Source organism: Symphalangus syndactylus, chromosome 1 (assembly GCF_028878055.3).
Source record: "Symphalangus syndactylus isolate Jambi chromosome 1, NHGRI_mSymSyn1-v2.1_pri, whole genome shotgun sequence".
Lineage (NCBI taxonomy): Eukaryota > Metazoa > Chordata > Mammalia > Primates > Hylobatidae > Symphalangus > Symphalangus syndactylus.
In genome coordinates, this window is record NC_072423.2 from 90,533,287 (window position 1) to 90,557,509 (window position 24,223).

The 24,223-nt window shown below is 51.4% G+C and overlaps 2 protein-coding genes across 6 annotated transcripts; one reads left to right on the plus strand and one right to left on the minus strand.

Annotated features, from left to right (window-relative positions):
- The first annotated feature begins 2,624 nt into the window (after positions 1–2,624).
- On the plus strand, positions 2,625–17,880 carry BEST1 (bestrophin 1). Of its 5 annotated transcripts, XM_055285306.2 has the most exons (11): positions 2,625–3,250; positions 4,591–4,778; positions 7,908–8,002; positions 8,529–8,762; positions 9,658–9,812; positions 10,199–10,276; positions 10,958–11,110; positions 12,710–12,790; positions 13,102–13,253; positions 15,473–16,105; positions 17,325–17,880. In XM_055285306.2, exons 1-11 carry the CDS (start codon positions 3,116–3,118, stop codon positions 17,341–17,343), a joined length of 1,923 nt encoding a protein of 640 aa, XP_055141281.2. In that variant the 5' UTR covers positions 2,625–3,115; the 3' UTR covers positions 17,344–17,880. The 5 variants fall into 5 exon arrangements, with proteins under 5 accessions (XP_055141281.2, XP_055141359.2, XP_055141110.2 ...); XM_055285384.2 differs by lacking the exon at positions 12,710–12,790; XM_055285135.2 differs by lacking the exon at positions 17,325–17,880 and having other exon boundaries at positions 15,473–17,133.
- Positions 17,784–23,158, minus strand: FTH1 (ferritin heavy chain 1). Its single transcript, XM_055285504.2, has 4 exons — positions 20,538–23,158; positions 18,591–18,737; positions 18,206–18,331; positions 17,784–18,110 (listed from the first exon to the last, which is right to left on the minus strand). The coding sequence occupies exons 1-4, from the start codon at positions 20,649–20,651 to the stop codon at positions 17,946–17,948; spliced, it is 552 nt and encodes a 183-aa protein (XP_055141479.1). The 5' UTR covers positions 20,652–23,158; the 3' UTR covers positions 17,784–17,945.
- Positions 23,159–24,223: the final 1,065 nt, after the last annotated feature.

Genomic DNA, 24,223 nt, shown 5'->3' on the forward strand with positions numbered 1-24,223 from the left:
TTAGGCCTTGCCATTCTGTGTTAGAGTTATTTAAGTGTTTCCATATTTTTTGACTATGAATACGTACAGGCAGGAATCAGATTAGGCTCAGTTCTGGAAGAAGAAATGGTTTGGCGAATATTTCCTTTGCGGAGCGGAAAGCAGAAGAGGGCGACCTTGACTGGGTTGGGTGCCGTCTCTGCAGGGGTCAAACCTGGGACTCTTGTTCCAGGCACGGCTTGGGTCAATCAGCACTCATGACTTTGCTGTGTGCCTGAGCCGTGCCTGGCTAGCTGGGGACATTTTCAGAGCTGAGATCCAGTAGGAGAGACCATGACTTGTGCCAGGGTGTGCCTGTCTCAGCTCTGGGGCACGGCCAGGAGCAGCTGCTCATGGGATGTCCCTGGGGACGTGCTGGGGCCTCTGGGAGGGGAAGGGAGACTGGGCATGCACTGTCGATGGTCCTGGTGGTACTCCTGGGATATTGCCAAGGAGTCTGCGATTCAGGGAACAGGGAGGAAGGACTCTAGTGTCTCCAACTCCCTCTCATGGCTCTATGGCTGCTGATCGGGGTCAGGGAGATAGATGAAGGAGTGCCAGCTCCGTGGTCTACACTGATCCTGACCAGTGAACCAGGCTCCCCCAGCCAGAGCCACCTAGTCAAGCACGCTCTCTAGTGGCCACCACAGGGAAGGCAAGAACTTGTCTCCACAAAGGAGGAATTTCATTTATTCCTTCAGAGAGTACAGAATGAGCATCAATGTTCCAGGCATGGTGCCAGGCATGTGTGTTAACTTTAGTTAAAACATACTTATTGGCCGAGTGTGGCGGCTCACTCCTGTACTCCCACCACTTTGGGAGGCCTAGGTGGGAGGACTGCTTGAACTTAGAGCTCGAGACCAGCCTGGGTAATGTGGTGAGACCCTATCTCTATAAAAAAAAAATTAGCTGGGTGTGGTGGCGTGTGCCTGTAGTCTCAGCGACTTGGGAGGCTGAGATGGGAGGATTGCTTGAGCCTGGGAAGTGGAGGTTGCAATGAGCCAAAATCACACCCATTGCACTCCAGCCTGGGTGACCTTGTCTCAAAAATATACTTATATATTTATATGTATAAATATATGTATACATATAAATAAATATATTTGTAATATTATAGACATATTAATACTTATTTACATATGTTAATATATAAATATATATAATATATATTTATTTATCATCTTCTAAATGGAAAACTTTCTCTTGAGTTTCAGGATGTGTTGGTGGGGAAGGGAATACAGGATAGTGAAATAATCCCTTAAGCAGTGACTCAGCACAGGCCGTAAAATCAGAATCACCTGGAGAACTTGAGCAATCCTAACACCTGGGGTCCATCCAGACCAATCAAATCAGAATTTGTAGGGGTCAGGCACAGGCACCAGTGGTTTGGAGAGTTGACTGACATATGTCCCATTCATCATTCTCATTTGGCTGCCAAGGTAGGCATCGTTGTCCCATTTTGCCTATGAGCAGACCGAGGCTGAAGTGAACCTGCTTCTTTCCCCATTTCAGTTGAGGACAGCGACGGGGCAGCGAGGAGGCAGTAAATACTCCTACAAGGCTGCCTCTAAAGAGATTCTTATAATAACAACAGCTTTATTGTTTGCCACGATTAGAAAAGTATTCAAGGTCATTGTGAAATAGGGTTTTTTTTTTCTAGGCAGATAATTATATAAAGGCAAAAATGGTGTGTGGGGGTGGGGGACAAGGGGAGGGAGAGCATTAGGACAAATACCTAATGCATGCAAGGCTTAAAACCTAGATGATGGGTTGACAGGTGCAGCAAACCACCATGGCACATGTATACCTATGTAACAAACCTGCACATCATGTATACCTATGTAACAAACTTGCACATTCTGCACATGTATCCCAGAACTTAAAGTGAAAAAAAAAAGTGGTGTGTAGAAAAATCACCTGCAATCTCAGCATAGTTAACGCTCAGTACATTTCAGACAGGAAAGGGAGGATGTAAGTGGGTTTATTTTAGGGCACAAGGTCATATTATAAAATCAGGGCTTCTGGAAGTGTAGTCCCAAAACCACACACATCATAATCCCCTGCAGTGCTTGATTAAAATGCAACATCTCTAAGGCCACAGACTCAGACTCCGGAGAAAGATCCGGAAAACTGCCCGTTTAATAAACATTTGGGCGATTCTTACGTCCTCTAAAGACCAAGAACCACTGCTGCCTAGAGCTCTGCTCTCTTCACTGAACAATACAAGAGGAGTGTGTAGGTAGACACCCAACACTTCCAACAGCTTAGGAGAGCCCTTGAGTATGGATTGATGTATTAAAATTTATTGAATCACATGCTGAGATTTTCACCAGCTGCCCGTGGGGATCTGGGCACTTATTCCCATATTGCACTGGCTGGCTGGAAGCCAGCAGCATAAACTCCAGGGCTGTTCTGTCAACCCCCACCAGACTCACCCCCCTACACCAGCCCCGGCAGGCTTTTCCTTCCATCTCTCTGAAGCAACCAACCCACTGATGGGCCCTGCCAGCCAATCACAGCCAGAGTAACATATGATGTCACCAGCAGCCAATCAGAGCTCCTCATCAGTATGCAGAATTCTGTCATTTTACTAGGGTGATGAAATTCCCAAGCAACACCATCCTTTTCAGATAAGGGCACTGAGGCTGAGAGAGGAGCTGAAACCCACCCGGGGTCACCACACGCAGGTGGCAAAGCTGGGACCAGAAACCAGGACTGGTGACTGCAGCCCAGTATTCATTCTTTCCACAGCCCACAGGGCTGTCAAAGACCCCAGGGCCTGGACAGAGGCTCCTCCTTCCTGGAGAGTTCCTGGCACAGGAGTTGAGGCTCAGCACAGCCCCCTAACCCCCAACTCTCTCTGCAAGGCCTCAGGGGTCAGAACACTGGTGGAGCAGATCCTTCAGCCTCTGGATTTTAGGGCCATGGTAGAGAGGGTGTTGCCCTAAATTCCAGCCCTGGTCTCAGCCCAATGCCCTCCGAGAAGAAATTAGAGGGGCCGTGGCCAGGCTGTGCTGGCCGTTGCTTCTGAGCAGATTACAAGGAGGGGCCAAGACAAGGACTCCTTTGTGGAGGTCCTGGCTTAGGGAATCAAGTGATGGCTCAGCACTCACGTGGGCAGTGCCAGCCTCTAAGAGTGGGCAGGGGCACTGGCCACAGAGTCCCAGGGAGTCCCACCAGCCTAGTGGCCAGACCTTCTGTGGGATCACCAGACCTGCCTGGAACCCCACCTGTGAGTACAAGGTGCCCCAGGTGGACTGGGCTGGGGCTTTGAGGCCTTCAGGGTTGGATGGCTGTTCTGCGTATGTGTGTGGGATGTGCACACACAGGCAGCACATGCGCAGGTGTGTGGGCACCTGTGTGTCTGTGCAAAGGCCCTGAGGTGGGAATGAGCCTGGTGTGCATCAGGCACAGCCAGCCAGTGTGGCTGCAGCAAAACACACAGGGAAAGAATGGAGGGGGCATCAATCACTGCTTCAGTAAATTTTTATTGAGCGCCTTCTACGAGAACACAAGAGGAGCTTCCCTTCTGAAGAGGAAACAGGCAGATATCCTGTATAATTTCAAGTAGTGATAAGTGCTCTCTAGAAATATCAAGCAAGGTGAGGAGACAGAGAGCACCGGTGGCAGTGGGGCTCTATTTCCATGTAGGATGGTTGGGAACATCCTTTCTAAGGGGAACCTGGAGTGGGAAGGAGCCACGCAGGTATCTCCGGAAGAGCTTCCTCCAGGCAGGAAGATCAGCAGGTGGAAAGGCCCTGGAGCCACCCTTCAGTAAACATCGTTTGAGCATCTCTACCAGCTAGGTTCCGTTATGGGAATGGGAATATGGTGGTGGACAGGGCTGCCTGGTCCCTTCCATACTTCTCACACTAGGGTGGTTGAGAGAGCTTGGGAGCTAACGAAAAGATGGGCTGAGAACACTGCCTAGCCCAGAGGACCTGAGCTTAGTGTGTAGACATTGCTGCTATTACTGCCTTTGTCATTGTACAAATTATTTATTTATCTATTTATTTATTTATTTATAGACAGAGTTTTGCTCTTGTTGCCCAGGCTGGAGTGTAATGGCGTGATCTCAGCTCACTGCAACCTCCACCTCCCAGGTTCAAGCGATTCTCCTGCCTCAGCCTCCTGAGTAGCTGGGATTACAGGCACCCGCACCATGCCTGGATAATTTTTTTGTATTTTTAGAAGAGACAGGGTTTCATCATGTTGGCCAGGCTGGTCTCGAACTCCTGACATCAGGTGATCCACCTGCCTCAGCTTCCCAAAGTGCTAGGATTATAGGCATGAGTCACCGCGCCCAGTGATTGTAGAAAGTTAAAGGCACGTGGCAATGCACACGCCTATCTGCGTCTTCCCCTGCCAAAGCAGTGGGCAGCCTCTGGGCTCACTTTCTTGGGTTTCCAACTCCAACAGGCAGTCAGAGCTGGCAGGGCCTTAGAGACCACTTCAACCACCTCCCAGGGTCCCTATGGGAGAGTTGAGGCCCAGAGCAGGGAAGGGTCCTGACAGGCTCTGACCAGGGCCTCTGATCCCTACCAACCCCCCATCAGTGTCCCTCTGTACCAGGACCCAAGCCCACCTGCTGCGGCCCACTGCCTGGCCATGACCATCACCTACACAAGCCAAGTGGCTAATGCCCGCTTAGGCTCCTTCTCCCGCCTGCTGCTGTGCTGGCGAGGCAGCATCTACAAGCTGCTATATGGCGAGTTCTTCATCTTCCTGCTCTGCTACTACATCATCCGCTTTATTTACAGGTAAAGCTGGCAGGGCTGGGGTGGGGGACCTGGGAGGGATGTGGCTGGGGCTGGCAGCTCCTGGGGGCCTCCCAGCCAGCTCAGGGGCCAATGCACCAGTTCACTACAAGACTAAGCTGAGCTCCTGACCAGGTCCTGGGCACTGGAGCTGAGGCTGGGGCTGGGGGCTGGGGCGAGAAAAGAAGTCAGACTGAGAGGCTGCTCAATCCAGACCAGCAGGGTTTTAGCCACCCTTCCTCCAACCCCAGGAGGACCCCTGGAGCCCAGGCTTTGTCTGGCCCCACTCAACTGGCCTGTTTTACTGAATCCCACACAGACTCATAGGCCCACATGGTACATTAAAAAAGAGAGACAGAGAGAGAGATGGAGTCTCACTGTGTTATCCAGGCTGGTCTCGAACTCCTAAGCTCAAGCAATCCCCCTGCCTTAGCCTCCCAAGGTGCTGGGATTACAGGTGTGAGCTACTGCGCTTGGCCAACCACATGGTACATTTTTTTTTTTTTTTTTGAGACAGGGTTTCACTCCATCACCCAGGCTGGAGTGCAGTGGGGGCAATCTTGGCTCACTGTAACCTCTGCCTCCCAGGTGCAAGCGATTCTCCTGCCTTAGCCTCCTGAGTAGCTGGAATTATAGGCACACACCACCACGCCTGGCTAATTTTTTTTTTTTTCTGTATTTTTAGTAGAGACAGGGTTTTGTCATGTTGGCCAGGCTGGTCTTGAACCCCTGACCTCAAGTGATCCACCCACCTTGGCCTCCCAAAGTGCTGGGATTACAGGTGTCAGCCACCGTGCCTGGCCCACATGGTACATTTTTAAAAATTATTTTTTAATTAAAATGTTTATCTAAGGCCAGTAGCAGTGACTTACGTCTGTAATCCCAGCACTTTGAGAGGCCAAGGTACGGGGATCACTTGAGCCTGGGAGTTCAGCGTGGGCAACATAGTGAGATGCCATCTCTACCAAAAATTTAAAAAATTAACTGGGAGTGGTGGCATTTGCCCGTGGTCCCAGCTACTTGGGAGGCTGAGGTGTGGGGATGGCTGAAGCCTGTGAGGTCGAGGCTGCAGTGAGCTATGATCACACCACTGCACTTCAGCCTGAGTGAGTGACAGGCTGTCTCAAAAGCAAACAAAATAATGTTTATCTAAACAATAAAATATAATCACAGAATATATGATAGCATTTTAAATGGAAAAAGCATTAATGATTACCTAGACTGTAAAATATGAAATACATGAAATTCTTGTGTTCCTAATAATGCTAGCAAAAAAGCACATTTGGTTTTTACTAGGGCACCAAGGTACTTTAAAAAAAAGGGCCAGCCACAGTGGCTCACACCTGTAATCCCAGCACTTTGGGAGGTCAAGGCAGGAAGATCACTTGAGCCCAGGAGTTTAGGACCTGAGCAACATGGGGAGATCCTGTCTCTATAAAAAAATTAAAAAATTGGCTGGGCCCTTTGGCTCACGCCTGTAATCCCAGCACTTTGGGAGGCCGAGGCGGGTGGATCATGAGGTCAGGAGTTCAAGACCAGCCTGGCCAACACAGTGAACCCCATCTCTACTAAAAATACAAAAATTAGCCGAGTGTGGTGGCGGGCGCCTGTAGTCCCAGCTATTTGGGAGGATGAGGCAGGAGAATTGCTTGAATCCAGGAGGCAGAGGTTGCAGTGAGCCGAGAGCATGCCATTGCACTCCAGCGTAGGTGACAGACTGAGCCTCTGTCTAAAAAAAAAAAAAATCAAAAAATGATCTGGGCATGGTGGCTTATGCCTGTAGTCCCACCCAGCTCCTCAGGAGGCTGAAGCGGGAGGATTGCTTGAGCCCAGGAGGTTGAGGCTGCAGCGAGTCATGACTGTGCCACTGCACTCAAGCCTGGGTAACAGAGCAAGATCCTATCTCAAAACAAACAAACAAACAAAAACCAATAAACCAAAAACATTTATCTAAACAATAAAATAAAGGACAGATATAATCACCAAATATATGATAGCATTTTAAATTGAAAAGCACTAATGACTACAATGGATTATAAAACATCAAATACATAAAATTCTTGAGTTCCTCCTAATACCAAAAACAAAGCACATTGGTCTTTGGTTTTTACTTGGGCACCAATGTATGCTGAAAAAAAGTCAGACTTCATTTTTTAGAGCAGTTTTACGTTCACAGCAAAATTGAGCAGAAGGTAGAGTTCTCATGTGTCTCTTTGCTCCTCCCCCTGCCCCCAGCCTCCCCACTATCAACACCCCCACACTACAGTGGTAGATTTATTACAATCCCTGAACCCACAGTGACACATCACTATCACCCAAAGTTCATAGCGTACAGCAGGGTTCACTCTTGGGCTATACATTCCATGGGTTTGGGTAAATGTGTAATGATGCCTCCACCATCGCAGCATCAGGCAGAGTAGTTTCACTGCTCTAACAAAATCCTCTGTCTGCCTATTCACCCTTCTCGTTAAAGCCAAACACTCTGTTTCTTTTTTCTTTTTAGAGACAGGTTCTCACTCTATCACCCAGGCTGAAGTGCAGTGGCAATCACAGCCCATTGCAGCCTCCAACTCCTGGGCTGAAGTGATCCTCCTACCTCAGCCTCCAGTGGCTAGAACTGCAGGCATACGGCCACCACACCCAGCTAATTTTTTTGTAGAGATGGGGTCTTGCTATGTTGCCCAGGCTGGTCTTGAACTCCTGGTCCTGCCTTAGCCTCCCAGAGCTCTGGGATTACAGGTGTGAACCACCGTGCCCGGCCCAAACACTCTGTTCCGACCTGCTTTTAAACAACTAACCCTTGGCTGCTTTCAAAGGATCAGGGTGTCTGAAACTGGCCTCTGCAGCAGGACCTTCCTTCCTACACACACATCTCCCAGTGGCCAGTGTGAGGATTCTCCCCGCAAGAAACCACTGGAGGGGGCCTCCTCCTGTCCGGGTTTGGGGCTGCACAAGGAGCATCGTGGACCTGGCTCAGGCCTCAGGAGGGGTCCTGGGCTGGGGAAAATGTGGGACAGCATCGAGGCAGTCCCACTCCTACCCAGGGCCGGGCTAGACCGGGCTAGACCTGGGGACAGTCTCAGCCATCTCCTCGCTGCGTCCACACATGTCCACCCCCACCCCCACCCCCAGGCTGGCCCTCACGGAAGAGCAACAGCTGATGTTTGAGAAACTGACTCTCTATTGCGACAGCTACATCCAGCTCATCCCCATTTCCTTCGTGCTGGGTGAGTTCCCCCTTCTGACTGTTCCGGGTCCCTGTGGCCGCCCAGGCTCCAAACAGGCCAGGGGAGGATCACGAGGAGCTGTGGCAAGCGGCTGGGGTGGGGGACGGGGGAACGCCAGCGGCAGGTTGGCGCCTCTCTGTAGTTCAGGGAAAGGTGCGGACTACAGCCAGAGAAACTGAAGTTAGACGTTAAGTAAGACGTGCTGCTGTTAGCAATGAAAACCCCATTTTCTGAGGGAAGCGCTGACATCATGGGCCCTGGAGCCCCTGCGCGGGAGGGGAGGGGGTCTAGCGGATTTCTGGGACCAGCAGGGGGACCCCCGGGTGACAGAACTCTTGGGGCTCTCGCGCCTCCATGCGAGGCTCTCTCTGCCTGCCTCCCGCTCCCGAGCGCCTTCCAGGAGGGCTGGGGGCTAGGCCTGCTCGCAGCAGAAAGCTGGAGGAGCCGAGGCATCGCCGGGCCCTGGGCCCTGGGCTCTGGCCGCAGCCTGGGCCCTCGCCCCTCGCCCCCCGCCCCTCCTGCCCAGGCTTCTACGTGACGCTGGTCGTGACCCGCTGGTGGAACCAGTACGAGAACCTGCCGTGGCCCGACCGCCTCATGAGTCTGGTGTCGGGCTTCGTCGAAGGCAAGGACGAGCAAGGCCGGCTGCTGCGGCGCACGCTCATCCGTTACGCCAACCTGGGCAACGTGCTCATCCTGCGCAGCGTCAGCACCGCCGTCTACAAGCGCTTCCCCAGCGCCCAGCACCTGGTGCAAGCAGGTGGGCAGACTGGGAGCAACGGGGAGGCACCGGGCAGAGCCAGGGGCCCGAGATGGGCGCGGCAGGAATGGAAGATGGGTGGAGCCAAAGTCCCCCGGACTCGGGGGATTGGGTGAAGCCAGGAGTGGGGTGTGGTCAAGATTTGGGGGTCCAATTGGGCGGGACCGAGTCGGGTGTCTGAAGGTGGGGCGAGGCCAGGAGCCCACCCTCCGAGAGTAGGAGTCTGAGGCAGAGCTAAGGATCCTTGAGGGATAATGGAAAGAAGGGTGACGGCTTGGGACCTGGTGAGGTACTAGGGTCTACTTCCCTCTGCCCTTGCCCCTCTTGATCTCTGGTTTCCACTCTGGAGGTATGGGACATTGATCTCTGACACCCCGTCAGCCTGGCCTGACCTGGTCCTGGTTAATAAGACAGACCCAGGCTAGGCATGTTGGCTCTCGCCTGTAATCCCAGCGCTTTAGGAGGCAAAGGTGGGAAGATCGCTTGAGCCCAGCTGTTTGAGACGCCCCTGAGCAACATAGCGAGACCCCCATCTCTACAAAAACATTAAAAATTAGCAGGGCATGGTGGCGTGTGCCTGTAGTCTGAGGCTGAGTATCGGGAGGCTGAGACAGGAGGATCACTTGAGCCCAGCAGTTCCAGGCTGCAGTGCACTAGGATCGCACCACTGCACTCCAACCTCGGTGACAGAGCCAGACCCTGTCTCTGGAAATAAATAAATACCCTGCCCACATGCTCAGCCCAGAATAGCACACAGTAGGTGCTCAGAAATTTTTTTGTTGTTGAAAGAAAGAGGATGGCAAAGGAGTGCTGAGGTTCCTATAGGTCAGCAGGTGCTGGCCATCCCTTCTGCACCCTTCTCCCATCCACCGCCTTTCTTCACCCCACTCTGCAGGCTTTATGACTCCGGCAGAACACAAGCAGTTGGAGAAACTGAGCTTACCACACAACATGTTCTGGGTGCCCTGGGTGTGGTTTGCCAACCTGTCAATGAAGGCGTGGCTTGGAGGTCGGATCCGGGACCCTATCCTGCTCCAGAGCCTGCTGAACGTGAGCCCCCTGTGCACAGGGCTGCCGCAGAGTGGGAAGGGTTGTGGTCCACAGGAAACAAGGTTTCCTACAAAGAGAAGCCTCGAGCCCCTGAGGGTCTTCCGAGAGCCTGAGGTGGGGTTGCAGAATCTTTTCCAATAGCAATCCACAGCCCGAGGTGGTCCCTCCTCAGATGCCCCTCTCTCCTCTCCGAGTCTGTGAGGTCCTGGTTCCTTTTTGATAGATGAGGAAGCTGAGACACAAAGAGGTTTAGTGAGCTGCCCACGACCACACAGCCAGGAATGGACCATGGGTACCAGGCCCTGGTACCTGGAGAAGAGGTGGGGGCCAGCCCAGGGTGGGGGCAGGTGGTGTTCAGAGTCCCATCCCTCTCTGCTGCCCCCCAGGAGATGAACACCTTGCGTACTCAGTGTGGACACCTGTATGCCTACGACTGGATTAGTATCCCACTGGTGTATACACAGGTGAGGACTAGGCTGGTGAGGCTGCCCTTTTGGGAAACTGAGGAAAGAAGGACCAAGGAAGCAGCTGGGGTGGGAAGGGCTCACCTAGAGGCTGAGTAAGTGGCTCCCCCGGGAGTTGGGTCCATGCTTTGAAGTTGGGTCTGGACTTTGAAGTGCCGAATTCTAAGAGTCCAGGCTTCTGCCTGGCCCAGTCCAGTAGAGGCGATGTGATTATCCCCATTTTAAAGAGAGGTTGGCCGGGCGTAGTGGCTCACGCCTGTAATCCCAGCACTTTGGGAAGCTGAGGCAGGTGGATCACCTGAGGTCAGGAGTTCGAGACCAACCTGGCCAACATGGTGAAACCCTATCTCTACTGAATATATAAAATTAGCTGGGCATGGTGGCGCATGCCTGTAATCCCAGCTACTTGGGAGGCTGAGGCAGGAGAATCGCTTGAACCCAGGAGGTGGAGGTTGCAGTGAGCTGAGATCGCGCCACTGCACTTCATCCTGGGCGACAGAGCAAGACTCTGTCTCAAACAAACAAACAAAAAAGGGGTTAACAGAGACCCTATGTCACATAAGTGTGCAAGTCAGAACAAGGCCTTGGTCTCCTGTCTCGGACTCCCAGCCCCAGGAGCATCCTGATTGCAGGGTTCCCACCTAGCCCTTTGCTACCACACCCTCCTCCTCCTCCTCCCAGGTGGTGACTGTGGCGGTGTACAGCTTCTTCCTGACTTGTCTAGTTGGGCGGCAGTTTCTGAACCCGACCAAGGCCTACCCTGGCCATGAGCTGGACCTCGTTGTGCCCGTCTTCACGTTCCTGCAGTTCTTCTTCTACGTTGGCTGGCTGAAGGTGAGCCTCTCAAGGGCCCCACTGGGCGGGAGGCATGGCCAGAGGGGTCACGGCCAGCAGCAGCCTGAGACGAGGACGCAGTGTCAGGAAAGGAAGTTTTCACTGGTAGAAAGCAGCGAGCAGGGCCGCGACCACAGCCCTGTCTGGTCTGCACATTCCCATGTTGTCACATATGAGGAAACTGAGACTCCAGCGGGGCCTTCTTGAGGCCTGGGTCTGCTTCCAAGGCTGCACCCAAGGCCCAGACTTAGCAGCCTGAGGGACAGGGAGAGCTCAGTCAGTCTAACCATTTGCTGCCCCCTCAAGAGACTATTCTTCAAACGTTTGTCTGGAGAATAGGGGAATTCATGAAATAAGAGTGGCAATGGCAGGTCCTGCTGGTGAGGCCATGTCTCATCTCTGCTTAAAACAAAGCCCTGAGGCTGGGTGCAGTGGTTCACGCCTGTAATTCCAACACTTTGGGAGGCTGAGGCGGGTGGATCACCTGAGGTCAGGAGTTCGAGACCAGCCTGACCAACATGGTGAAACTCCATCTCTACTAAAAATACAAAAATTAGCCAGGCGTGGTGGCGCACGCCTGTAATCCCAGCTACTCGGGAGGCTGAGGCAGGAGAATTGCTTGAACCCGGGAGGCGGAGGTTGTGGTGAGTTGAGATCGTGCCACTGCACTCCAGCCTGGGCAAAAGAATGAAACTCTGTCTCAAAAACAACAACAACAAAACAAAGCCCTAAGGTTCACTAGCCCCCACCCTTTAGAAGGCAGATTGGCACCACCTCTCCTTATTCAAGATGCCTGTTGGGCTGTCTTGTTCCTCACCTCGAGTGGCTTGTCCAGGTATTCCCTCCCACCATAGCCAGTACTCTGAACAGGTGTTCTGAATCACACAGTTTTCTCTCCGCCTCTTTATCTTTCCTTCCTTCTGTTGCCCACCCACTCTCTCTCCCTTCCTACCTTCCTTTATTTTTTGGTAGTGGGGGTGTAAGTCTCTGTCTCTGCCCTTCCTGTCGCTGTGACACACACACACACACACACATTCTTATTCCTCTAAATTCCCCCTGCCCCCCAGTTATCTTTGGTTTCTACAGATCAAATCACACTTTTATGCTTGAAATTCTCCAGGGTGCCCCAGTGGCCTGCAAGATGTCTCCTGGACCCCTAAGGCAGAGGCGTGTCACCTCTTCGGGGCTTTGTTAGGGCATTTTAGAGATTGCTATCCAGGAATCTGCCCACCTAGGCTGCCCTTTAGTTCAGCCCAGCTTCAGTGTATATCTCTGTTGCATGAATGAATAAAATTATGCAACTCCAGGTAAGATACATGAGGTGAGATAAAGGTGGTGACTCAGCTGAGTGATACACTCAGGGACAGCTGTGGGTGTTCAGGGAAGGACTGGCTCAGAAGAGTTAGAGGGGCTGTGTCCAGAAGTGTGTGGGCGCCCACACGTGTTGGGGGCTGGAGCCCTAAACTCTGCCTTTGAAGACAGTGGTCAGGCAGGAAGGGTGTCATGGGGCGTGGAAATGGCAGCAGCTGAGGTTTAAAGGGGGAAGCTGGCTTTGAGGAGTTCTGCCTGAGGGTTTACAGAGCCTCACCTGTCCCCAAGGTGGCAGAGCAGCTCATCAACCCCTTTGGAGAGGATGATGATGATTTTGAGACCAACTGGATTGTCGACAGGAATTTGCAGGTATGGGGAGAGGGAGAGAGACCATACCATGGACCTTCCCCAAAGTGGACCCAAAGAGAGGACCCCACTGTTCTGTAGGGAGGCCTCACAATGAATGATCACCCCTCCCCCTCCTCCCTCCTGCAGCCAGTCATTCACTCACAGGATTCTCACCTCAATCTTTGAGGCTGCAGGCAGGCACCCATCTCCCCATTTCACAGGCAGGGAAACAGGTCCAGAGAGAGGGAGAGATTCCTCCAAGTCATCAGGCACGTACAAGGTCCTGCCTGGGATGATCTTTCTGTGGGACTTCTTCTGTCCCTGGTGACCAGGTGTCCCTGTTGGCTGTGGATGAGATGCACCAGGACCTGCCTCGGATGGAGCCGGACATGTACTGGAATGAGCCCGAGCCACAGCCCCCCTACACAGCTGCTTCTGCCCAGTTCCGTCGAGCCTCCTTTATGGGCTCCACCTTCAACATCAGGTGTGGCCAGTGCCAGGGGGCTGGGTGGGAAGCCCCTCCTAGTGCAGGGGTCTGCCTAGGAACTTAGAATAGCACTAGTTAATACATACTGGGTGCCTCAGTAAGTGTCAGGCACTGTACTATGCTCTTTATAAACATTAACTATTTTTTTCCTCCCAATAATTCTGGTTTGTTATCCCAGGTTTTCAGATAATTAAAGTACAGGTTCAGAGAGAGTATGTTGTCCAAGGCCACACAGCTACCAATTGGTGCATTTGCTACTCGAAGGACAGCCTGTGATCAGTGATGCAGTGGAACGTTAGGACCTGGCTCTTGTCATCCAGAACTATGTTTTCTTTTCTGAGACAGAGTCTCACTCTGTCACCCAGGTTGGAGCGCAGTGGCGTGATCTTGGCTTACTGCAACCTCCGCCTCCTGGGTTCAAGTGATTCTCCTGCTTCAGCCTCCCCAGTAGCTGGGATTACAGGTGCCCACAACCACAACTGGCTAATTTTTTTACTTTTAGTAGAGACGAGGTTTCACCATGTTGGCCAGGCTGGTCTCAAACTCCTGACCAGTAATCTGCCCGCTTTGGCCTCCCAAAGTGCTGGAATTATAGGTGTCAAAACTGTGTTTTCTGATAAGCTACGGTGCTTGGATGGGAAGTGGAAGTGGGGGTCCCTGGGATGGGGGAGGGGCAGCAAATGTCCCAGCAGGCAGCCAGGCCATCACAGGTACCTCCTGAATTGACTTTGTCCTACCGAGTAAAGGGCTCAGGCCACCCACAGCAGCCAGACTTATCCCCACATGGTCCCACTTCCCTGATTCCATCTGAATCCCTCTTGAGCTGCAGTGGGCTGAAGGGCTATCCCAGCTGGTCCTTTCTCCCCAGGACAACAGAGTTGAAAGGGCCTTGGAGAGTGTTGGGCACATGTCAGGGTTCATACTCAAGGGTTTCTTCCACGGTATCTAGTGCTGTTCTCGCTTGTTCTTTTCTCTCTTTTTTTTTTTTTAAACGGAGTTTCGCTCTTGTTGCCCAGGCTGGAATGCAGTGGCACAATCTCGGCTCACTGCAACCTCCGCCTCCCAGATTCAAGCAATTCTCCTGCCTCAGCCTCCTGAGTAGCTGGGATCATAGGTGCCAGCCACCAAGCCTGGCTAATTTTTGTATTTTTAGTAGAGACAGTTTCACCATGTTGGCCAGGCTGGTCTCGAACTCCTGACCCCAGGTGATCCACCCTCCTCAGCCTCCCAAAGTGCTGGGATTACAGGTGTGAGCCACTGTGCCTGGCTGCTTGTTCTTTTAAGAACCAAATATCCTACTGGACTGCAATCGAGTTTAACTAGAGTCTATAGATAATGTGAAGAAGGGTTGGGAAGGTGATCAAATGAAGGCTGGAGGCTTGCTTAGGTCAGAAACATTTCTGGAGGATGTCTTTGAGCCCTGCATGGTCTGTACCCCAGCAGCCGAAGGTTGTTGTGGGTGGGTGAGGGGGGGGAAGGCTGAAAACAGAACAATAAAGCATAGACCTTGTCTCCAAGGAATGCGCAATTTACAGAGGGAGCTCAAACCCAAGCCTCAAACTCTGGATACAAGGTACAAAGTACTGGATGTCCAGGAAAGGGACAGAACATGGAACACAGTCATCTTTGTCTGCCTGGGAGGCGGCTTCCAGCTGGGTCTGGAGCTGGGCCATGGAACATGGGAAGAATCTGAACTTGGGCAAGGGCAGGCCATACTCTGTGGTAGATAAGCTTTCCCTTGCAGGGTAAAGGTCTTGGGATCCCGGGATGCCTATTGCTAGGAAGCCAAATTTCTCTTGGTGGATGTCACTCGCAGTTGGAACCACAAATCCCTGGCATTGCCCAGAGTCACTCATGGGCCTCATCTGAACCACTCATGCCACGGCACCAGTGTTTCTGACTGCCTGGAGTGAGGGGTTTTACAGGGGAAGTGAATGATGAGGAGGCCTTCACACGCCAGGCGGGGTGGTTGGCGGGGGGGTTGGATGTTAACTCAGGTCAAGAGGCAATCAACAAACAGTGAGGTGAGCTGGGCCTGGGGGGATCACCGGGAGGTACAGGATGGATCAGGAGAGAGGTGAGAGCTGGGGCATGGTGAAGAAGACGGTGTGGCCTTGGCTTGGGCCAACCAAGAGAGGGGAGCGAGTGTGAGGGAGAAGGCCAGGTGTTGGTCCTTTGTCCACTGGCTCAGCCCTGCATCTCCTGCTTCTTTCCAGCCTGAACAAAGAGGAGATGGAGTTCCAGCCCAATCAAGAGGACGAGGAGGACGCTCACGCTGGCATCATTGGCCGCTTCCTAGGGCTGCAGTTCTATGATCACCATCCTCCCAGGTCAAACTCAAGGACCAAACTACTGTGGCCCAAGAGGGAATCCCTTCTTCACGAGAGCCTGCCCAAAAACCACAAGGCAGCCAAACAGAACGTTAGGGCCCAGGAAGACAAGGCCTGGAAGCTTAAGGCTGTGGACGCCTTCAAGTCTGCCCCACTGTATCAGAGGCCAGGCTACTACAGTGCCCCACAGACGCCCCTCAGCCCCACTCCCATGTTCTTCCCCCTAGAACCATCAGCGCCGTCAAAGCTTCACAGTGTCACAGGCATAGACAAAGACAAAAGCTTAAAGACTGTGAGTTCTGGGGCCAAGAAAAGTTTTGAATTGCTCTCAGAGAGCGATGGGGCCTTGATGGAGCACCCAGAAGTATCTCACGTGAGGAGGAAAACCGTGGAGTTTAACCTGACGGATATGCCAGAGAGCCCCGAAAATCATCTCAAAGAACCTTTGGAACAATCACCAACCAACATACACACTACACTCAAAGATCACGTGGATCCTTATTGGGCCTTGGAAAACAGGTCTGTCCTCCATCTGAACCAGGGGCACTGCATTGCCCTGTGCCCCACTCCAGCTTCCCTTGCTCTGAGCCTGCCCTTCCTCCACAATTTCCTAGGGTTCCATCACTGCCAGAGCATGCTGGACCTACGCCCAGCACTGGCTTGGGGTATATACTTGGCCACCTTCACAGGGATCCTAGGGAAGTGTTCGGGGCCTTTTCTCACTTCACCCTGGTATCACCAGGAAGACTTCTTGGGACCAGGTGAAGGAAGATGAGATTGTGCTGACCAGAATGCTGCTGGAGAACTGTACCAGGGCTGACAGGCCAGGCTTAGCTGAGCAGATGTTATCACTGGCCCCAACTTACTTTGAGCAAGGGTGGCTGACCCAAAACCATGGGGTGGCAGTCAGCTGGATGACAGATGAACACTTCCTCCATAACTATTTAGGGTAGTACCCAAGCACTACAGGAAAAGGTGGCAGGAACTGCCTCACTCCTAGGAACTAGTAGACAGTGAGGTTGAGGGTGTCCAGGGCCCTTAGGTAATTTTCTCACTGCCTGGGGACCTCACCAAAATACTTCATGCTTCCTTGGGGTCAGCCCAAAGCTGTCACAAAATCAGATGTTTCCCTTCATTCCAGATTTCCTGGGCACTTTCACCCAATTAGAAACACCCCACTTCAACCCCAATCATGTGGGAGGAAGTGTAACTTTCTTTTTCTGGATTCTCAAGCAGTTACTTTCACGCTCACAACACCCAGCTATTATGATTGAAAACTTAAAAGGGCAACAGTTTCAGTCTTGCTTCTAGGGCTAGACAGGAACCTGGCAAACATCTGTGGCTTCTTTAGCAAAGGATGTTAATATTTAAGAATCTTGTCTTGGGCTGGGTGTGGAGGCAAGTGGATCACGGGAGGTCAGGAGTTTGAGACCAACCTGGCCAACATGATGAAACCCCATCTCTACCAAAAAAATACAAAAATCAGCTGGGCGTTGTGGTGTGTGCCTGTAGTCCCAACGCAGGTTGAGGGGAGAATTGCTTGAAACCAGGAGGTGGAGGTTGCAGTGAGATTGAGCCACTGCACTCCAGCCTGGGCAACAGAATGAGACCCTGCCTCAAAAAAAAAAAAAAAAAAAAAGGATCATCTCAACCTTTGCCCTCCTATTGCAACATTTTACTATTTGAAATGAAGGTACCTTCTATACTTATGCTGTTAATTCTCTCACATTCTCACTAGGGATGAAGCACATTCCTAACCTGCTTCCTAACGGGGATGCTTCGCCAGCCAGGTCCTCGCCTGTGTACACCAGCAGGACACTGATCCAGTCACAGCCATACAGCTGTCCACACTGAAGAACATGTCCTACAACAGCCTGAATCAAATGGTTAGCTTAATAGATAAAAATCAGTAGCCCAGGACTACTTCAGCCTTTAATGCCTTTTATTTATAAAAACTGTGAAAGCTAGACTAAACCATCGGAAACATTTAACTCAGACACTGGATTCAGAGTCAGGAACCCTTAGTCCTGTCTGAATCCAAGAGAGCCACACCTTAGTATACTGCCCAAACTGAGTTTAATACAAATACTCGTTTCTTTTTGATTAGTGTGATTAGAACTGAACAACAGCACTTAAGGAAACTGGAAGATAGCCTGGATAGATTTCTGATTCATCCCAAGACCTCAAAGACAACACCTGGGTACCAAATTTCTTTATTTGAAGGAATGGTACAAATCAAAGAACTTAAGTGGATGTTTTGGTACAACTTATAGAAAAGGTAAAGGAAACCCCAACATGCATGCACTGCCTAGGTGACCAGGGAAGTCACCCCACGGCTATGGGGAAATTAGCCTGAGGCTTAGCTTTCATTATCACTGTCTCCCAGGGTGTGCTTGTCAAAGAGATATTCTGCCAAGCCAGATTCGGGTGCTCCCATCTTGCGCAAGTTGGTCACGTGGTCACCCAATTCTTTGATGGCTTTCACCTGCTCATTCAGGTAATGTGTCTCAATGAAGTCACACAACTACAAAACAATGGGGAAGACAGTTAGTGGGCAGCTTTCCCAATCCCTAAGGCAAACGATTTCCTCCATTTATTTCCTGGGGTTCCAATACTCACATGGGGGTCATTTTTGTCAGTGGCCAGTTTGTGCAGTTCCAGTAGTGACTGATTCACATTTTTTTCCAAATGTAATGCACACTCCATCGCATTCAACCCACTCTCCCAGTCATCACAGTCTGGTTTCTGAATGAGGAGAATAGGTTAATGCATCTCTACCAACTAACCTACAAGTCAGCAAGCCCGTCATCTCTAACCACCACGCTTTGGCAAAAGAGACATTACTATTTGCCTAATTTAGTTTAGATGGTAAGCCTAAAAAAGCACAAAAGGCAAAAGCCCAGGGTATCATCGCTTTAAAAGGGCAATTGCTAGTTTAAGTCATTTCTGATACCCGAACACTGCTAGATGATGAAGTATGACACCCCTAGGATCTTTTGTTCACCTTGATATCCTGAAGGAAGATTCGGCCACCTCGTTGGTTCTGCAGCTTCATCAGTCTCTCAGCATGTTCCCTCTCCTCATGAGATTGGTGAAGAAAGTATTTGGCAAAGTTCTTCAAAGCCACATCATCGCGGTCAAAGTAGTAAGACTGAAAGGGGAACACTGAATGTGTTATACTAGGGATCCCCAAAGACAGGTAGCTGTGACGGTCTACAGGGAGGCAAGATGGTCTCGTCAGCCTAGGCTTCCTTCCTCAAAGCACAGCATGAAGGGGTCAGTGCCTAAGGAGACTGGTGGCAGATGAGCTACTGGATTTAACCCAAGAGTAATGTTTCTATTCTAAAATAGAAAACAAACTTGATCCTTGGAAGTTTACTTCAAGGAACTCCAAGGAACCTTTAGGATATTATGGGCATTGCCTGGAGCAATGTCTTAAGGATCTGTATTAGCGCACAGAAAACTTACAGCCAGTGTCAAAATTCATTGTCTGATGAGAGGGTGCTGGAGTACCGACCCTGCACTTAGTCCTCTTCTCCTCCCTGCTCCTGTATTAACCATGTTAAAGCATGGTTAAAACTAAGCTCAGGAGCCTGCCAGCTGTACCGCAGATTTATTTATAAAATTAAAAACCCCTGCTGGGTGCGGTGGCTCAGCCTGTAATCCCACCACTTTGCAAGGCCGAGGCAGGTGGATCACGAGGTCAGGAGATCGAGACCATCCTTGTCAACATGATGAAGCCCCGTCTCTACTAAAAATAAAAAAAAATTAGCTGGGCGTGGTGGTGTGCGCCTGTAATTCCAGCTACTCAGGAGGCTGAGGTAAGAGAATCACTTGAACCCAGGAGGCGGGGGTTGCAGTGAGCCGAGATCGCGCCACTGCACTCCAGCCTGGGAGACAGAGCGAGACTCTGTCTCACACACACAAATTAAAAACTCCCATGCAAGGTGGCAAATGTGGGCAGTATGTTGATGTAAATATACTTTTATAATAACTATATCACAAAAATTTGATTTTCAGTTTTAGACACTTGATGTAGTCAAGTGTTTGCGAAAGGCAGTGACAGTCACAGAAATACAGGTCTGTTTTCAAATCCATTTGGAACACATTATTCTTGGGATACTTTGGACAATCACAAGGCAATTCTAAGGAAGACTCCCACGACACTGCCTAAGACCAAAATTTGGGAAAATTGATTCCACTGATCACTGAAAGATTTCTTGCCCAGTAACTGTCGGTGGACTTTATCCAAGAACTGGGGGTTCAATTAGTAGGCCACAACTCCACACCTCTTACGGTAAGATACATTAAAGATAAATTAAGTTCCCTAGGCGCAAGGTCAGGTGACACTTCCGTGACTGCAGAAGGGGCGATTTCTAGAGATATGCTTCAAAGCAAGTGGGACTTAAGAGATAAGCAGAGCCGAGGGGTGGATATGGCTGCTCGAGAGGGATCTGCCCACAAGATAAGCTACCTCCCGCCAGCCCCCAAGGTTTGCTATTCGACACCGTTACCCAGCAGCCCCGCCACACCTAGGCGGACGGGAGCTGGATACCTAAGCAAAAAACGCTGGGCTTCAGGGCCAAATGCCTGAGGCAGAGGAAAAGATGGGAAAGCAAAACTCCACCTTCCTAACCGCAGGACTGATCACACAGGCTGGCAGTCTTGCAACCCCAGGATTTCAGGACACCAAGCTCTCCTTAAAAAAAGAAGGGTGTGCAGAGGCGGCCCTGGCCTAGGAGGGAGCATTCTCAGGGTACAACTGAGAAGAACCAGCTGCCCCGACTTTCTGCGCCAGAGAAGTCCTCGGAAACCTCGAGCAGCTTCCATTTTCCAGAAGGGCGCAGGGAGGCGGGGGAGCCCGCGGGTGGCCACACCCCCGGCCCGCCCCAGCGCGCGCCCCGGGAACCGCGCCCGGCCCCCGCCACCGCTCCAGCCCGCCCGCGCTCACCATGGACAGGTAAACGTAGGACGCGTAGAGCTCCAGGTTGATCTGGCGGTTGATGGCGGCCTCTGAGTCCTGGTGGTAGTTCTGGCGCACCTGCGAGGTGGACGCGGTCGTCATGGCGGCGACTAAGGAGAGGCGGCGGCGGCGGCGGTGGCTGCGCGGCGCTGGAGCGGCGGCGGAGGCCTTGGGGCAGTCCGAGGGCGCGGTGAAGAGGTGACGGAGGGCTGGCTATGGGCGGCCGGCCGGGATGGGGGACGAGCGCCGGGTTCCGTCCAAGCACTGTTGAAGCAGGAAACCCCGACGACTCTCGGCGAAGAACGTCTGGCGCTGCGGGTCGCTTGTGGTCTCTTATAGCGGCGCCGGCGTCAGGCCCGCCCCGGCCAATCAGCGCCGCCCGCCCCGCGCCCGCTCCTTCCGGTGGGCGCGGGACCCCGCCCCTGCGGTGGGGGAGGGGCGGCCGCTGGAGGCCCTCGCGCGCTCTGGCGGAGCTGGGGAGCGGGGACCGGTAGCCGACTGCCTGGGGGACGTTTAGTGGAGTTGGAGGGAAGCTGCGAGGTGGCGCGGGAAGTCCACCTCAGAGCCCCCCCGCTCTAGGGGCGCCCCTGCCTTGGAACCGGCGGGGCGGAGTGCGGGGACGCATGGGGTGATCCTGATTCGGCTCCCATTTTAACGAACGGACACCCTGAGGCTCCTGGCCCGGGCATGGTGTTAAAAATCATAGCTGCGGAGAAGCCCTTGTGACACCTTGCTGCAGATTGGGAAGCTGCAGATTGGGAAGGTGGAAGGTGGAGACGCGGTCCTTAGGTGGTCGAGCGCACTTTCTCTTCCTCAGAGTCCAGGAAGGAGCGCGATGGAGAAGTGGGGCGCACGGCGGGTTTCGGGTCCGCCCCTGCCCTTCCGACTCCGACCACGTCTGCCTTTGGCTGAAAGCAAATATGGCTCCGTGTGCAGTTTCTGCAACAAAGGCTGGGCGGGCCGGGTTTCCCTAGGGATGGGGACCGCCTCCCCCGGGAGTCGTGGGGGTGAGCCACTGGGGCCTCCGAGAGAATCGCTGGTGTCGCTTCGCACCCAAGGGACACATCTCGGGTTAGAAAGGAGAAGCGACATGGATCTAAAGGCGAAGCCCGTGCTGAGGCCTTTTCAAAATGGCCTCTTACCGGCCCCACTCAGGAGCTTCAGGCTTCGGTGGCCCTGTAGGACAACCCTGGGGTGTCATTGGAGAGAAGCTGCCGGGGTTAATGGTGAGTGACAGGTGAAAGAGACCCCCGGAGGGGCGGGGCCAGTGTGTGTGGCTTGCAGCTGAGTCCCAGGCACAGGATGGATGTGAATTTATGGGTGGCAGAACTAGAGCTAGGCCCTGCCCTTACCTAGGTCCTGGCTTCGAGGTCCACTGTTCTGTCGCGTCTTTTGACGCATCGGTGGAAGAACTGTCAATTTCAGGATACTCACAAACCTGCAGCTAGAAGCTAGACTTCCAAACCATACTTTAAAAAAGCAACTCTACTGAAATATTAAAACAAATTGCCGGCGGAATTAGGGTGATTTCTTTTTCACGGTTTCATTTAAAAATGCACCTATGTTACTTACAGGAAAAACGTTTTAGTGGTGCTAGAGCTACGAGAATAAGGTAAACAGAAGGATGCTGCTAGACCAGAAGTATCTTACCCAGTCTGGGTTAGGAGGAGGTTGGGGAAGCCCTCCTTAAGCAAGACACGTGAGCCAAGTTTGAAGAAAAAGTTAAAAGGAAGGTGAAGTGCGGGAGAGAAACAGGGAAGGGAATTTGGAGCAGAGTGAACAGCATATGCAAAGGTGTGGCAATGTGGAAATGCATGGCCTGTTCAAGCTGCCTTAAGAAAATATGTTGCCTGGGGCTGGGCGCGGTGGCTCACGCCTGTAATCCTAGCATTTTGGGAGGCCGAGGCGCGCGGATCACTTGAGGTCGGAGTTGGAGATCAGCCTGGCTAACTAACATGGCGAAGCCCTTCTCTACTGAAAATACAAAAATTAGCCAGGTGTGGTGGCATGTGCCTGTAATCCTAGCTACTCTGGAGGCTGAGGCGGAAGAATCGCTTGAACCTGGGAGGCAGAGGTTGCAGTGAGCCAAGATCGCGCCTTTGCACTCCAGCCTGGAAGACAAAACAAAACTCCGTCTCAAAAAAAAAGGAAGGAGGGAGGGAGGGAGGGAAGGAAGGAGGGAGGGAAGGAAGGAAGGTAGGTAGGTAGGTAGGTTGGTTGGCCTGGCAAGTACAGTTTATATTGGGGGATGCTGGAAAGTACAGTTTATGTTGGGGGATGCTGGTTAGGGCGGAGAATAGGGGCAAGATCGGGCAGGGTCGTGTTGTGTAAAAAGAGGTTAAACTTGATCCTAGAGACAACATAGAGACACCACATTAGCTTTGTTTTTAGAAACCTTACACTGGGAATCGCTTAGGATAACAGTATAGCAAAGTCACAATATGTAGGATCCAGAGCTTTCCTTTATAACAGTAACCACCAGTTAGAAAATAGGGGGATAAAAGAATGGAAAAAAACAATGTTTTTCACTTACATTGACAACAAAATCTTAAAGCACCTTGGAATAAAGTTAACAAGAAATATATAGAAAAAACTATAAATGCTTACTGCTGGACAAAAAAAAAAAATCCAAAAAGCCTAGCATAAATGAAGAGGTACCATATTCCCAAATGGTCGGTCAATCTTCATTTTGTAAAGATGTCAGTTTCCCCAAATAAGCATAAATTCACTGCAATTTCCATAAGAGGCAGTTTTTTGTTTTTGTTTTTCCTCAGCCATTACTGTCTCTGGGACAGTTTTTTTTTTTTTTTTGAAACTTCGCAAAATGATTCTAAAGTTCATTTGGAGGAGTCAGTGTGTTGATAGATTTGCATCTGGTGCTATAATAAAGGTACAGTAAAGTGCTATAAGCAGTATGGTACTGGCACAGGAAGAGATGACTAGATTAATGTGACAAAATAGTCCTGCCCCCCTATATATGAGAACTTGGGATATGCTAAACTGTCGTGTCAAATTAGGGAAGAAAGAATGGGTTTAACAAATTATGTTGAAACAATTGACAGTCATGTGGAGAAAAATGACTCACTCAGTATTTAAAAATACATTCCAGATAGATTAAAAATCCAAGCCTTAAAAAAAGTATAAAGTTTTGAGAAGAATATATAGAAGATTATTTTTACAATTTTGGGGTAGGGAATGTTCTTCTGAGGCTGTCAGAAGCCATGAAAGTACAGTTGGCAGGTTTGCCTACTTAAAAATGAAAAGCTGTAAGACAAAAGATGTTGTAAACAAGGTTAAAACAGAGATGACAAATTGGGTTGATACTTGTAGCTCATATAAGTGATGAAGATTAGGAACTATAATATATATTTGTATGTTTCATGAAATACTATATATGTGTCACACCTTTTTTTTTTGAGATGGAGTTTTGCTCTTGTCGCCCGGGCTGGAGTGCAGTGGCTTGATCTCGGCTCACTGCAACCTCCACCTCCCGGGTTCAAGAGATCCTCCTGCCACAGCCTCCCAAGTAGCTGGGACTACAGGTGCCTACCACCACGCCTGGCTGATTTTTGTGTTTTTAATAGAGACGGGGTTTCACCATGTTGGCCAGGCTGGTCTCGAACTCCTGACCTCAAGTGATCCACCTGCCTCGGCCTCCCAAAGTGCTGGGATTA

Bases quoted from the DNA above. Each gene is read 5' to 3' on its own strand.
- FTH1 (XM_055285504.2), bottom strand. From the start codon at position 20,651: ATGACGACCGCGTCCACCTCGCAGGTGCGCCAGAACTACCACCAGGAC. The intron at 18,332-18,590 runs GTGAACAAAAGA...CTCCTCATTCAG, and splicing joins TCTTCCTTCAGGATATCAAG to AAACCAGACTGTGATGACTG. The intron at 18,111-18,205 runs GTGAGTATTGGA...ATTGTTTTGTAG, and splicing joins CTGACAAAAATGACCCCCAT to TTGTGTGACTTCATTGAGAC.
- BEST1 (XM_055285135.2), top strand. From the start codon at position 3,116: ATGGCTCAGCACTCACGTGGGCAGTGCCAGCCTCTAAGAGTGGGCAGG. The intron at 4,779-7,907 runs GTAAAGCTGGCA...CCCCACCCCCAG, and splicing joins ATCATCCGCTTTATTTACAG to GCTGGCCCTCACGGAAGAGC. The intron at 9,813-10,198 runs GTGAGCCCCCTG...GCTGCCCCCCAG, and splicing joins TGCTCCAGAGCCTGCTGAAC to GAGATGAACACCTTGCGTAC.